At 38.5% G+C, this 16,742-nt stretch overlaps 1 protein-coding gene across 18 annotated transcripts in view; it reads right to left on the bottom strand.

Annotated features, from left to right (window-relative positions):
* Positions 1–16,742, bottom strand: part of sorcs2 (sortilin-related VPS10 domain containing receptor 2) — a 237,142-nt gene that overhangs the window by 44,104 nt on the left and 176,296 nt on the right. For 9 of the 18 annotated variants that reach the window (XM_079671571.1, XM_079671560.1, XM_079671573.1 and 6 more), the window contains 4 exons: positions 13,217–13,268; positions 11,787–11,953; positions 9,659–9,732; positions 1,971–2,035 (listed from right to left, as the gene is read on the bottom strand). In XM_079671571.1, coding sequence (XP_079527697.1) covers positions 1,971–2,035; positions 9,659–9,732; positions 11,787–11,953; positions 13,217–13,268 — 358 coding nt within the window. The remainder of the gene's footprint in view (positions 1–1,970; positions 2,036–9,658; positions 9,733–11,786; positions 11,954–13,216; positions 13,269–16,742) is intronic. The other 9 variants (XM_079671561.1, XM_079671574.1, XM_079671565.1 and 6 more) reach the window with 1 other exon arrangement.

The following is a 16,742-nucleotide window of genomic DNA, read 5'->3' as shown; positions in this document are numbered from 1 at the left end:
TAGAAAGACGTTAGAAAAAGTGCCAAACTATTTAATATCCTAACTTTTTTGTATTGATTTTTGTGTTTTGGAATCGTTGATCAATACATCTTTTTATCATTGCTTATGAAAGGCACTTTTTGTCACCTCAAACAGCTGTTTGTTGTTATTTGAGCTGCTAAAGAAAGAGACCCACCTCACTTCTGGGGGCCTACGCTCCTACCATTAGCTTCTTTATTCTATATATCTATGTGACAGCATAAGTACCAGAGAATACAAACAGACTTCCAAGAACTACATTTTAGAAAGTCTATTTGTTCTTTTTTTGCTGTACTATTCTCTCTTTGTTAAAGAGGTGTTTGTTCCAACAAATGGACTTGCTAATTTATTGAACTGCCAGGACGTTTACTCAAAGAAGTATACAGCAGAGGACTCATTAGAAAACCATTATTTTGGGCTGAGTGTTCAATTCCAGCTTGCGGAACATACGCTTCTTTATACTAGTTGCTGTCTTCGCACACCTTGGAACGCATAAACTAAGCACACACACATATATTTACACATGTAAGTCACTGTCTGTCTTTGCAAAGCCTACATGCTTGTGTTTACCAGCGCATGAACAAAGTCCACTCACGCTTTCCTACACATCACGCCCTCTTGATAACTGACACTTACACACACCCTGTCACACACCCTATACTCAAAGCTCATTCATCAATCGACCACTGCCATTTCTCTTGATTCCCTTTCCTCTCATCCACCGGTCCTCGCTTCCTCTTGTGACTCTGTGTCCTTCTTTGATGCTTGACAACATTTAACCTTGGAGATGCCACATGTGACGGGGGGGGGGGGGGGGGGGGGGGGGCACAGGGTGACTGGAGTGGTTCAGCATGCCTGATCACTCTAGTCCCTCTTGAGTAGCTATGTACATTGGTATGGAAGCAAGGCCAGGGAAAAGGAAGGATAATTTCGAGGAAGAGGAGGAGGAGGGGGGACCATGTGATGCTCCCTTGCCCCAGAAAGAGCCCTTGTTCCTGGGCAGCTGGCCCACACAGACAGCCTCTCCAGTTCACCATCCACAGACACAGCGTTGTTCGGCTGACAGCTCTCATTGCTGGCAGCTTTCTGTGAGCTGGTCAAAATCGGTTTCTGTCCTCGAAGGATTTAGGAAATGTTTTGCATGCTTCTAGCGAGGTTTATGGAGGTATATATATCCTTTATTTATGTTGTATTCAAGCACTAACCTGCGTGTCTGTCACTTTACTGATACCATAATCCAGATTAGCTTTTTCTTCCCCAGCGACCTATGAAACCCCTCCTTAATTTACCCATCAGCCCCCCATTGACCAACTGTCCACAAACACCACACCCACAGCAAGGTCAAGCGTTCCACTCTTCTATTCCCTGCATTCACACGGCAGGCTATAGTAAGATTTGTACTACCTTGATGCAGAGAGAGTAAATATGTGACAAAGCAAATCAAAATAACCTCCAAAATATCCAAACAAGTAGGTATGGGTTGCAAAATATATTTTCATAATGGAGATATAATACCTAGTCCTTATTACACTAGGTGTCAGTACAATGCCACCTAATGTAGCGATGAGTCAACTCAGGCAAATAAGATTTTTTTTGGAAAGGAAGTTAATGGATCCAATTTAAAAATAGGTATATTTTATATTGGGAGGAAAACAGCCAATTAGTTTGTTTTTTTCACAGAAACGCCGTGGAGTGAAACTTGATGACTACTTGTTAGCTTCTCGTGATTCATATGTAATTGCAATTGGTCAGTTATGACGTTCTGTGACAAAGTTAACCACATTTAATATAGCTTTGTGAAAGTACCATACATTTCCTCGATCACCAAATACATAAATTGTTGGAATTCCATTAATTTTGTTTTAGATATCACTGTGATAGTGTGGCCAGGCCCTAAAAGTGTCATGAATAAATAAACCACCACTATATGTGCATATGCATAATCAAGGTACCTCCACTCGTATCTTGCATTTCCATGTGTACCAGATCGGGGTCCACATCCACACCTGATACTGACCTGGAATACACAACAGAATAACATGAGTTAATGACGTTTGTGCTAGAAAACAGTACATAAAGTCAGACTATTAGAACGTAAACCACATAACACCTTCATTTAAGATTGCATTTAAGGAAGCACAGGGAGAACTTTTTTTTCTTCTTTTTTTCCCCATTATAATTATATAATATAATTCTGTACCTACTGTATGGACTCACATCCAATGCAAGGGTGCATTGCCAAAACAGTTGCAAAGCAAAAGCTGGTTGAAGGTGGGGATGGCAAATGTCATGTTTTCTTTATCGTACAAAGATAGATTTATTCACTGGCATTGACCAAATATTAAAAGGTCACAACCTAAAATTTGGGGGTTTTGCATCATCATCCAATATCAACTATCATGTCTGAGCATACAGTTTTAATATTTAGTCTTGAGGTAACGCAATTCTGCTCCACTGTCACTTTGTCTGCTGTTTCTTGTCTTAACAGATGGTAGAACTACACAGAGCTATCCGACTCAAGATAAATACATATCTAAGCTAAAGGCAGATCTTTAGCTGATAAATAATATATTTAAAAACAAAAATGAACAGGGTTTAAAGGCTAGATCACAGCACACGTACCCTTTGGTCCCTTTTGATGTACTCAGCCTTGCCTGATATGCTTTAAAACCTCCCAAATTGTTTACCCCCTTTGCCTTCTCCGAAGCACACCATCATAATGTATACTATAGTACACTGTGTGCCCTTCAGTGAGCAGTAAACTAAGCAGTTCATCTGATTAGAACTCTGTGGAGCAGTCTCTGAAATTTCCCCAGCCTAGTAAAGATTGAGCCGAAATTTAAAACCTCGTTACTTTGCCTATAAAGACTTTTTACGAGCAATTAGCAGGCCATGGAGGGATGCGAGAGGATGAATCACAGGAAGTGCGACAGGACGACGGTTCAGTCTTAAGCTCACTGGTTTATTTAAATCAAAAAGTTCAAGCGACGCATTTGACTTTAGTGAGTGACCAACAGAAAGTCAGGATTTCTTAAAAGCTTCGCAGGTGACATTACCAATAAAAAGGTAGCAGATGTACTTTATATAACACTTTAAATCTTTCATTTTTATAGCAGATCATTATTACAAGGCTTATCCCAAAGACTTTCTTTTTATAGATCTAGTTTGAATGGCACATGATCATGACCATCACAAATAAATAATGGCCACACAAAATCCCATTCACTGGTTTTGTTTCCAAACTTCTAGAAATAATTCATTTATTTAGTCATCAGTTTAAAAAATACCTTCCTCTACTAGAGTTAAAGCAGTTATACCACAAACTATACAGGCTAATTATAAATTATAAAAGGCACAAACAGTGTTTAACAGTTCGTTGTAAACACAGTATGTGCATTTCACAAAGCTGGCCATGCTTCTGCAACAATGTACAGTAGCATCTCAACGATATGAGAAGAATATTGAGAGTACAATGATCAAGGTCAACGTTTCTTTGAAAGCCTTATTTGATTCCACGCATAGGGCCAAAGCTTCAAGGACTCTAATTATTTTATTTGACCACAGCCTTTATTAACTGTGTTTGACGCAAATCGCAAACTCCTTTTAAGGAAAAACTTGGTTCTTAGAATGTGGGAGTAACTCCAAGCTCGCTAAGAGAGAAAGTTTCAGAGAGAGAGAGAGTGTGTTTGTGCATTTGAATGACTGTATGTATTTCTAGCTGGCAACTGCATATTAATGTGAAGGAGGTTAGCTCCTAAGGTAGTGACAACAACTGCTTAGGCTCACTTATATGGAATGCCATTTAAGCCAAAATTAAATGAATAAATAAATACATAAATAAATAAATATGCCTATGAAATAAATTCTGAAATAAATAAATGAGGCAATAAATATGTATACGCAGAATCGCGTTTTTCTGGAGGGTCTAATTACATGTCATTTGTTAGACACTTTTACCCAAAGCGACTTACATACAATCAGTACTGTGGACAATCCCAACAGGAGCAATTTGGGGTGAAGTGTCCTCCATTTGACCATGCTCATAGAAACAAAGCTTGCATTCCTGAGGCAATTCCTAATTTTTCATGGCTCCACTTAAAATAAAAACAACAATAAGACATACAGTACGCGCTACTCTTGGCCCACAGAGGGCCATGTCTTTCCAGCTCGTCCCTATCTGTCTCTCTGTCTGTATCTGTGCGCTCATGGAGCCTCCATCTTTCCCCCCCTTCTTCTTGACCCTCTTCTATCCCAGGTGTGAAATTCTCATCTCTCTCATCATCTGAGAGCTCACAATCTGAATCTCCCTGAACTATCTGGTACAGAGAATGTCTGCTTGAGTTCCGTCTCCTGCAACAATATTGAGTCATTAAATCCATGAAGATGGTCCTGACGTCCACTAGAATGGACATTTATAAAAGGGCAGTTATTTGAAAACTTGAATATTTAATTGCTTTCAGAACTAATTATATAGTTCCTTACATTTTAATAAACAAGAACATATATGATGGTAAAAATTACAATTATTCAACAATATTTGACTTCTCCTCCTGCTTCTATAACATTTTGTTTTGGGTATACCAGCCATTTTGGATGAAAATAAAGAGAAACTTCCCAGCATGCAATTTTAACCAATGACATATCACTGGAAAGACCAGGATGTCCTCTGTTCAGTACATCAGGGATTGATAGAGTAGCTCAAAAGAGTAAAAGGTGATGCATGTTAACGAAATGTCCACTACAGTGGACATTTTCAATGGGCTGGGTCCCAGGAGCAGAGAACATGCATTATTCTACTCAGGAGGGGAGTTTGACAGGGGATTACTCAAACACTTGATTGTACTTGTGGGAGTAGTCCAAGCAGTACTGACTCCAACAGTATCAATTTCATGTAGAACTTGTTGCAAAAAATCTTTTTATCCCTCATCAAATATAGCAGAATAGATTTGATCAATATCGGGGAATTGGGGATATTTATCAGCTGCTTGTGTGACAGTCAGACAGTGAATACTTTAAAGCGGCCGCTGCTGTGAATTAAGGGGAGAATAAACTCCAGTGGACGAGTAGCACTGCAGCGGTCGGTAAATGCCACTGTAACAAATTAATAAACAATGAACCACGGCACTCTGGAGAAAAGCACAAGGTTGGAGAAGTAGTTATTTAATTTAATCTGGCTTCGTATGATTAAAAGCAACAGGATCATCGACCCAACGCAGTCCCCCATTGTTGTTGTTGTGAGCGAAGCACGGAGCTAGAACGAGAGCTGCGTTGGTTTGAAAGGGGCTGCGTCGTTCAGATAGCTCCGCCCCTTTGCTCCAACCCCCAAAAGTCAAGGCCGTAGATTCGTCGATTTATACTGCCACAGAGCAGATTCGTGAAGTTGTAATGACTGATTTGAGAGGTTGTAATAACCCAGTAGCAGTTGTAATGGAAAATATATTTACAAAATATATATTTTTCTGCAAGTGAACATTTCATCACTAAGTTCATTTTTTTCCTACAAGCTACAACACTTTTTTTTCTTCTTCTGTGACTTCAAATTTTGTTCACAGATACGTGGATATTTTATACAAGTGTAAATGTATGCACACAAACTCAGATTTTTTTTATGCAAGTGCTCACATCAGGTTTTACACGCTCTCGCATTTTGCACCATATCTACCTTCATAGTTTGCAAACCAATTAAGAGTATTGGAGTGTGAAACAAGAGCTATTGAGTCAGTGTTGTGGTTCTGTTGCTTTGGTCTGGATCTGTGAGCTAACCACGCCCCGTTCATTTGCATATAAGGAATGAAAATGTCCCCTGAAATAAATAAATGTGTAATAATGAAATAAAAGTCCCATGAAATAAATAAATGTGTATTTAAATGTACATGTATACATATTTATTGCCTCATTTATTTATTTCAGAATATATTTCATAGGCATATTTATATGTATTTATTTAATTATTTATTTATTTAATTTTGGCTTAAATGGCCTTCCATACACTTAAGGCCGGCTGACCTTGAAGGTGGACCAGCTTGTCAATTTGAAACCACTCCTCTAAAATATTGCTGGATGTTTTTCACATATATTTGCAATATAAATAATGAAAAATACGAAAGCTGAAGGCGAGGTCTTCCAATGTAGTGGGATGAAGCAGCCTTAACAATTAAGAGGCTGGAACCACAGATTATAAATATAAAATACATACACACTTAATGTTTTACCTAGCATTTATATTTAATTGCCTATACTATTCAAACTTTACAGCCCAGAATCACTAAAGCAAGGTCCAAAGGAAAACATTGGGTCAGGCGTCCCCACCAGCAGAGTGGTTTTAATGGAAGATTTATTTGTATTTGAGCTGGCTGACAGAGTTTTATCCTTTTGTTTTATGAGCGTTAGGTCGTGGAAAGGTCGCGGTTTGGGCCACCCTGTCTGCACAACTTTAAAGCACATTTATCTACAGGCATGTCTGCATCTCTTCCCTTTTACAGATGGAGCAGGTCACAACCTTACCGAATGTTGTGAAGGCCTGAATACATGTGTGTATCCTGAGCAGAATAAAATACAGCTATATGTGGGTCAAATTCAGAGTAGCAAGGATTAAATGTAATCATTTGATCTTCTGGTTCGGACACGTTTTGAACCAGACCATATAAAAAATGTGTTTTATTAAGGCTGTAAAGTCGTGTGCCTATGACACAAAAACAGGGTGAAAGCCTTGTAAAAATGGAGGTAGAGTCTCAGTAAATCAATACATTTGTGTAACTAACATTCCTTCATTTTAGTGTCATATTTGAATTTCACACTTTCTTGTGATCTGCAAATCAAACTTCACCAATATTGTGTTCTTTTAGCTTATTCAAAATAGCTAAAATCCTTTTCAATTCAGGCCGGATTTTTGTAATGTGTTTTTGGGAGGCCTGCCATGTGCTAAACATCTGCAAATAAATCAGAATGCTACATATATGCTAACACAAACGGGAACATTCAATCTTGTTTGACACGTTTTGGCAAACCTTCAGACTTAGAGCTTCAGATTTCTTACACATTTTTTAAAAACGGACTTGCACCCGTTTGATTAACCTCATATTCCAAGGAGGACTCTTAGCTATCAGGGCAGATTATACAAGACTCCTGTTCCCAGAGTTGTAAATTGTCCGATTACCCTGGAATAATCGCCAAACAGATTTTGGACAGTCGGATTCTATTGAAGTCTTTAAAAGCGATCTTAAAATCCTTTACATGAACTTTAAATGAATTGCTTGTTCTTTCATTGTCTAGCTGGGGGGTAAATCTCAGCCTTGATGTATCATTTAAAGTCTAGTTGGTATAGACCTTGTTTATCCTGCCAGACAGGATAATATTTACTTTCTGATACTTACTGAATAATAATCCTGTTGTTTGTTTGTGTCGCACAAGCACAGCTGTGTACCCTCGTCTCCCTGGGTTTGTTTCATTCTCCTGTGTGTAAAATGTTTTCCTTTTGCTTCTTCTTGTAATGTGTGTAGGCAGTCTGTCTCTTTCAATGGTACATGGTGGAGAGGACATTGTGTGGGTTACGATATAGCTATTTCATAAAACTTTATTTTTTCTTACATTATATGTATAGGTTTTTATCATTGGTTTGTCTTCACTTTAGTTTAAATATATAGATAATTATGTTTAAAAAAAAAGAATTGCCTCCTCAGTTCTCTCTGTGGGCGTTTAACTTTTCGCTTTATTGGTTTTTTTGTTAATGAGTTTTCCTTATCCTAAGTGAGGGTATTATGATAAAAGCGAGTCATAAGCTCTACAAGCCTCTGAAGGCACATTTCTGATATGTGACATTGGGATATACGAATAAAATGTACTGAAATGAGTAAGACATGCAAAAAAGTGAAGGAGAAATCAGAGGATGAAGGACAGGAGTTATAGCGCAGAACCTGATAGAAAATAAGATGAAGGCGAGAATGAGGAGGGGGAGCATTAGAAGAGGAAGCTGAAGAATTTACACGTGCAGGAAAATAATATACAATGTGGGTCCTTTCACTGCCAGAGGAACCACAAAACTACAAGAGATGAATCTATAAAGAGGTTCTGCTGCATAAACTCCTGCACTTACGCCCAAAATCCAATTCAAATTTCTACTACTATAAAACTGATTTATTATTACCTGGGATAAAGCTGCTCGAGACACAATCATATTCTTTGAGCAGTTATATTGTAACAAAAAAGGATCAGGATATTGTCTAAAAATGAACCCAATTACTCAGCAGGGGACCAAATGTTTTGACAAAGCGGGGAACTAAAGAAAAGTTTCAAACACTTGGAAATATGTGCGAGGACAGGTTCGATACCACTGAGTTAAAGACCTGGTACAGAGATTGTGTCTAGCTTAGCATAAAGACTGAAAGGAGGGGGGGAGCTTTGTCGAAAGATTAAAACTGCCCATCAACAATAATAAAGTTGCCTTACTTACTTTTTATCCCCCATTCAGGACCTTAGTGTAAAATAAGAGCTCTATTTGTGCTGTGTTTTCACATTGTGTCAATAATCCAGAGAGCGACATGATTTAGGAGGAACAGCTGTTCCAAGGGATTTCACCAAGTGAGACCTACGTGTTGCCTGATTAAAATAAAAGTATCAGCATACTGATACGCTTACGGCCCGTCCACACAGCGGCTTTGGAAAAAGCTTGCCGGCGGGCGTGTCTGAAGCTCTGAAGAAGCTTCCAACGCCGCTGTGTGGACGGGCCGTTACAATGACATAGCCTCACTATCTTTGGGTTGTTTGGAAAGAATTTGCTAATTGACAATAATACAAAAATAAACACTGGAATGTCTGAAGGTGATTGGTGTTCAACTATAGTAGTTGTGGAGAACAATACAAAAGTGAAGGGATTACCAAGGTGATTGCAATTCATCCTGAGAAGGACATGGTAGTCTTAAGCAGATTCCATGGAAATCAATCAAATAATTGTCGGATTCACTCAAAAACACATATGCAAACCTCTTGTTGGTGATGAAGACAGGTGAGCATCACAGTTATTAGGATTCTGCATGTACAACATCTATTTGTGCAATTCTTCTGTGAAGCAACATCTGCAGTCCTGTTTACCAGACACTTTCTTCTTGGTCTCAGTAAAGGCACATTAGTTTCCAACCCGGCAAACCTCATTATTTTTGAAAAGACAGTCGACACAGTGGTCCGCTGTCATTTGCCAAGAATTTGTGAGCATGTAATTCCCCATGAAATTACAGATGTCATTTTAACATTCAGTGAGTTTTAAAGTTAGGTTTTTGACTCCAGCTTAACACTCAAGCATTAGATTGATATTGATCTTCTCATCGTTTTTTTTAAATGCTGAACTATCGACTTTAAGACCTCAACTTTATCTTATGTACTGTATCAAAGATATTTTTAAAGACAGATTCACTAGACCTGAGGGAGTTTTACCTTGCCTTTTTTAATAAGCAAGAATCCTTGTTACTTTACTTTTACTATACCTCTCATGTCTTATCATATTCTAACAAAACCAAGACTTGTAAAATAACTCACCTGCTAACAGTAAGTGCTTTCTACTGAACCATGTGTTGCTGCTTTGAACATGTATGTGTCAATGAAGAAGACAGCTCATTCATCAATAATGAGAGAATACAGTTGGACTGACCAGAAGACTTTGTCCTTGGTCACCCGCTCCTGAAGCAAAGTCCACTTGCGACCCAGGTCTGTAGAAGCAAAGAGCTGGACAAGAAAAACAGAGAAAAAGCCACAATTAGACATTAAAAAATAACTCATAGCATGTAGCATTAAATTATAAAGCCTTACCACCAGCCTTTTACCAGCTTTAAATTGGAGCATAAATCAGGTCTATTTGGAACAACCAAGTTCATCCAATCAAGCCACCAAATTTCATGGTTCACAAAATAAAGACTGAGCTCAATTAATTATTAAATCATAGCAGGTCTGTGTATGGGGCTAATATTTTGTAGCAATGTGTCAGTAGTGCTTGAATGTGTTGCCTGAGCTCGTGCACCATTGATCGCACCATTCGCACTCATAATAAAAGTCTATATATCTCTACACACAGGGTATCCTTGATGCCTCAAAAGCCCATTGGAGCTAGGAAAAGTATTTCACCACACAAAATGAATCTACCATTCAAAAACACAAACACTTTCTCAACGATGAACATTGACAGAGGCTTGGTTAAGGCGCTAAATCCTGTCTGCATATTGCTCATACCAACCTTTCTCACTCAGGCACAGGATATCCGAGTCATCAATTCATTATTAAAGACATTTGAACTGTGAATATCAAGATTTGAAGTTATAGCTGATAGAAATAAGTTGCTGCTTTCGCAAAACTTCTTAATTTACACATGCTGCAGTGCGTCCTATCATTCTCTTGCTAAATTAATATTTTGTTCTGTTTGAATGGATTCCCCACTTCCATCTACAGTCGGCCCATATGGAACAGATTAAAAACCAATTTAATTGCTTTTTAATTAGGTGTAAATTATTAAACTTGAGGAGTTGAAATGGCTCAAACTTATTACACTTTGGATCTTATGTCCCACCAACAATTTCCATTTTAGAGTAAAATTTCCCATAAGGAGGCGTGTGAATGTGTTTTAATAGCAGACGTGTCAAAGATGTAAACTGTGGATTGTTTTTGTATTCTTCACCATAACTGCGGTCATCTTGCAGCTCTTTTTCTACAGTGCTGTAGGCAATGAATGTGTCACGGACTGACTTATTTCAATAGCTCCCGGCAACAACACATAAGTAATAGAGTAGGACCGCAGTGTGAGGTTTCAGTCGTCATGTTTGCTCGGGACGTACTGCCATGTTAGAACTAAGAAAGCAATTAACTCCACCGAGTAGCAGAGAGGGATCGGGGAAAACAGCATTGTAGGACACAGAGATCCATGTAGCAGAATTATGATCTAATATACAATTGTGCATTAACCATGGCTCATTAACCAGCAACTGAGTATCCACCATCACGGAATGATTATCTGTATTAATTAGCCAAACATTACAATTACACTTACAGTTTAGCTTTAATTTCAAAGTCAAAACACCGCAGTGAGGCATTTAAATGCAGTCTGGTGATGCGAATAATTACTATCGTAGTCTTAGTTGGTGTTGGTACTTATTTATTATTATTTTTATTGGCAAAAAATAAGGGGAATATGGCGGCTGTGCTAAAAATACGTTTGACAGGAACTTTATTTAACATTTGATTTGTTTTAAATATTTAAACGTCTATTTATATATATTGTTTTGCGTATCTTAATGCCTTTTTAATTACTTTATTTATCTGTACATTGCTTTGAACAAATCCCCAGTTTAGTTTACAGTGAATTACCCATGCATGTCAGAAATTGAACAAAAGTGATATTGGTGAAAATAAAGCTAGAAAGGAGTATACACACATGGACATATGTGTGTTTGTTGCATCTAAATCTAGACTTTCTTTTCAAAATGTTTAAGATCTTACTACTGAAAGTCAAGTATGATGGCAACATGCTGTTGTTGAAATGAAATATCAAAGTGTGTGTACTTGGAATAAAACTGTTTGGTTTACTTCATGTGCCCCACAGCTGTATTTCTATATGGCAAATCAAACATCGAGTTTCCTCTGATGTTCGTGTTCTGCTGGTGCGTGTGGAAATTGGAATTTAATACATTGCTTCTCTGACAGCTTGTGTATCATCGCTGCCGTTGTTGTTCATTCCTTCAGCCTCAGAAGCAGCTATTTTATTCATAGTGCTGCAGCGCTTTGATACCCACCCTGCCGTCCTTGCAGTAGGCCAGGAGCTTGTCTTCTTCCTTAGGGTGGAAGACAAGCGTGTCAGGGGTGAACGAGATGGACTGTCGCTGGAAGGAGGAACCTTCGTCTGTGCTGATGAACATCATTTGATCCCTTTCATTTATGGATGAACCCACCAGCACCACCTAAAACATTCACAGAGGAGAAAGGAAAGAAAAACAAGGTCAAAGGGTGTTTTCCTCAGAGGAAACAGTTGAATATAAATGCATATGTTGAAGCCCATTCACTGCGCAATAAGAACTTTCCATCAGGCTTACACACTGCTTAAACCGAGGTGACACTGTATTGATTATCAATTTAGTTTTATAGCTCATAAAGTGAAGGTATTAAACATGGGGCACACTAGGACTCTCCAACCCACCCATCATAATTATGTCAAGGGCACCCAGAAGTAAGGACACTGATAAGCGTGATCAATAGCCACTAATGAAGCGGTCACATTTATTAGGAGTTCATGAATGGCGTGAAACTGTCCAATGAGGTGTCTCTGTTTATCCTCCTCACATCTTATATTATAGAAATTGTTTTGAATTGCTTCATTCAACAAAATAATTAAAATAACTTGTTGGAGGCTGGGTTCTTTATAAACATGTGTCATCTTGTAGCCAAGGTTGAGATAACTTGAAACATTAAAGAGACTATGAAAGGAGCTTTCAAATGGAACTTTAAATGATTATATAAGATCACCAATAAAGCATGCATAGAAATGATCACTTCATTATTTATGGGCGGCTGTTGCTCAGGAGGCAAAGCAGGTCGGCACATTTTGTCTTTATCTGGTAAGGTTGGAAAAGCACTTTTTAATTACAGTCCATTTATCCTTCATGCTAAGGCATTATCTTTTTGCAACAGTGCATGCAATCGGGGTTAACGCTTCCCTCGGATTTATATTTCTTATTGCAATGGGGTGGTACGAGAACATAAATTGTTCTTAAATAATTCAAGTAGTTGTTAGTGATTAAACATGAGAGATTTGGCATGTTTTTTCATCTCTACTGTATGACTCTACTCCACTATATTTAGTTAGTCTTGAATTGTAGGTCAGTTGTACCATAACATGTCAAATTCCTACTCGCCACTGGAACCCTATTGTATCTACTATATTATATAAACAAAATGAATGTATGCATTCAGACACAAAGCTGGTAAGTAAGCACACACACACAAACCCTTTTCAGTATTCTAATCATGACTGCAGTGAGGCGGCGAGCATAGCATGGACCACATCTTGCTGGCTGCACTACTTGAAAGCTGTGTGTGTGTGTGTGTGTGTGTGTGTGTGTGTGTGTGTGTGTGTGTGTGTGTGTGTGTGTGTGTGTGTGTGTGTGTGTGTGTGTGTGTGTGTGTGTGTGTGTGGGTCTTCTCTTTCTTCTTCTGAACACACTTCCCTGAGCAACATGGTCAATTAAAGGCCTGGCGTTGTTTGGCTGACAGAGGGGGACCTACAAGGACAAGCAGTGGGGGGGTAAAGAAAGACGAGCAGGAAATAAGAGGCAGAGAGGAATGTATTATTTCTCTTCACATAAGATGTGTTATCATGGTTTAACCCTAACCCATAACCTGGAAATGAATTAGCATTATATCACCTCTGGTTTGTAAAAAGACAACGTTTTTTTATATGATATTATGTCTGACTTACAGGCTGTTGTTCACACAAAATGTACGATTTTTTTTCCCCCACGAAATAAAATACGTCGCTAATGTCTCGAGCTTCTATAGCTCTTACAAATGGTGGTTGCTAACAACGGACTGAATAAGACCTAGCCTCGCCGTGGTGCAGAGCAGCCATGCAACCCTGATGTTGTTCATTTATAGCCTCACGCTAGCTTTTTGCCTCTGGAGCTTGCACTTAGGTTTCCGAAATCACAAAAGTTCTGTTGATATCTGGAGGCATCCTGCTGATAGAAAGGCACAAGTATCAGAAACACGTGTTTGTTAAAGATCATATTTTCTGCAATATTCTAATAGTGGGTTTGTTTGTCGAGGGAAACCTTTTGATGCCGACTTCCGGATCGGCCTAAACAAATATGTCATCACTGCAACACTGTATAGAGAGGTTATTTGTTCTTGTTGCACATGTCTAACTGTGGCTTCTCTCCATGTCCCTGTGGGGCAGCAGCATCAATCCGGTCAGCCTGTCTCAATATGTCTCTGTTTAAAGGACATCACTCAGTTTAACCTAGTCGAGCTCTGAAAGCTTGACAACACACACACACACACACACACACACACACACACACACACACACACACACACACACACACACACACACACACACACACACACACACACACACACACACACACACACACACACACACACACACACACACACACACACACACACACACACACACACACACACACACACACACACACACACACACACACACACACACACACACACACACACACACACACACACACACACACACACACCCACCCACACCCACACCCACACCCACACCCACACACACACATTATATCACCACTGACACAACATGTACACACTAAAAACACCTGGAATATGTCATGTGTATGTGGCATGACTGTCTGTATAATTAGGCCTGTCGCGATAATCGATAAATTGACTTATCGTACGATAAATAAAAATGGACTCGATAACTTTTCTGAGCTCGATAAATTGCCGTTTACATAAAGATGTGACCAGCATTTTAGCCTGGAGCGCTGTGGCTGCCAGGCGCCCTGTGAGGGGCGGGGCTGACACACAGCCAGGTCAGGACACTCCGTGTGCACGTGCAGCAGCGTAGCAGCCAAATTAATAATATAGCGACAAGCGGGAGACAACGTGTGACTTACTCGCGGGGAATTTAAAGTGAAATGGAATTTGTTACAAAACCTAACTACACATCTCGATTCTCCGATGTGGCAGTATTTTGGATTCAAACCAAATCAACGAGGCGAACCTACGGACTTGAATGAGCCGGGCGGTGTATCGCATTGGTTTAAAAAAGGTAGCGACAAAAGCAGGCAATACCACGCATTTTAAACCACCTAAAACACAACCACCCCATTCCGTTTTTCCAGCTGGGAGCAAACACGGCAGCTGGAGATGGAGAGCCCCCGCCCGACAATGCAAACATGTTGGTGTTCCTTGCTCGAAAACTTAGAAAAACAGATTTGGATATGGCCTGTTGAGGCATCTGGGTCTTTGACAGTGGACTGTACACTTGACTGTTGTTTTAAGGAGGTTTTTTTTGCTTGTGAGATAATGTGTGCTCATATTTATTTATTTATATATATATATATATATATATATATATATATATATATATATATATATATATATATATATATATATATATATATATGAGAGAGAGAGAGCTCTGTTTTTCAGCCTGACTCTATTTAATTTATTGTTTTGGTTGTGTGATTTAATTAATTTATTATAATTTAATTAATTTGTTTTATTTATTAATTTATATATTTTAATATTATTTCACATTTCATTTGCAATGTTGAATGTTGAATAAAAAGTTATGTTTGAAAGGATATACTTGAATTATTATTATATATTATCATTATGTCTAAAATGGTCTTAAAACGGTGCCGACAATATTATCGTTTATCGCAATAATTTCCAGAAAAATGTATCGTCCAACACAATTAATTATCGTGACAGGCCTATGTATAATGTACGTGTGAATCCAAGTTCAACTATTTGGATATCAGGATTTTATTTAAAGAAGTATAGCCATGTATGTCACTCTATGCATAATTAAATCAGACCCACTGGCCCGTAAGAGCCTGAAATAGCTGTACTATATCCACACAGTGCACAGGACATCTTTCCACAGTGGATGAGTCGGTCCCTAATGCGCCACAGACATTTTACAAACGTGAAGATCTATGAAATTCACAGCGGAAAGGCATTTCTATAAGACGATTACATTTGATTACTTTTGGCTATGGAAATAGTAAAAAGTAAAGTGTGCCTGGGAATGTTGAGAAGGCATTTTGACTGTTGCTTATTAGTTAAATAAGTGGTTTTCCAGTTAATAACCAAACCTAAGACAAACTGAATGACACGGTTTTAAATTGTACCATCTACACCAATAAGAGATGTTTGCATGCATGTATGTAAAACACTGTAAAACAAGCAATGTTTTTAACAGTTAAACAAAAGTGTGTTGCTCGATTCTCAGAGGCTTAAAGATTCTGGAGTTTGAAGTTAGCTTTTATGTCTGTCAGCTGGCAGGTTGCCAGTATTATAGGTTACATCTGGATCAGTCCTGTCTGACGCCTACATTATTATATTTTCCTTCAACTGGAAGATATATGGCATCTTCCTGAAAGGTCTGTTTTTTTTTAATGTACACACGACATCGAGTGCACGTCTCTCCGTTTTGGTCGATCTCCCCTAGGTTTCTTCCATTTGTTCCCCTTTAATATTGGGTTTCGTTGGGGAGAACTCCCATGTGTGCTGTGAGGGTCCAAGGAAAGAGATTGATATATCCTGTATACATTGAGACTAATGTGTAATTTGTGATATTTTTCTTTATGAATAAATAATTTGATTTACATGTACATGAGCAAAGCATTGAGAAGAGTCAATAGATGAGTGGCACAATTGTTTTCTTACTCCCTTTTTGTGTCACATCTTAAGATCCAATAATGTAAAAAACACATATGGTTTATTCTTCCATTGGAGAGTCAAAATTCAGAAGATCATTAAACACTGAAATAAATGAAACATGCTGAAAGAATGAAAGCTTTGAATACGTTGCAAAAATGCTTTGACTCACAGTTTCCAGACGCAGTAACGTGACTTTCCAACAAGGGGCACTCTTGTCAAACTGTGAGAAAGTGAGCCTGCCTATGAATATTCCTAATAGAAGTGGAGCTGGATTGAACAATTTACAGATAAAAGTGTGACTTTTTTTGCGGAAGTTCCAA

Source organism: Notothenia rossii (genome assembly GCF_949606895.1).
Source record: "Notothenia rossii genome assembly, chromosome: 3".
In the NCBI taxonomy this organism is placed as follows: domain Eukaryota; kingdom Metazoa; phylum Chordata; class Actinopteri; order Perciformes; family Nototheniidae; genus Notothenia; species Notothenia rossii.
This window is presented reverse-complemented; position numbering and strand designations above follow the sequence as displayed.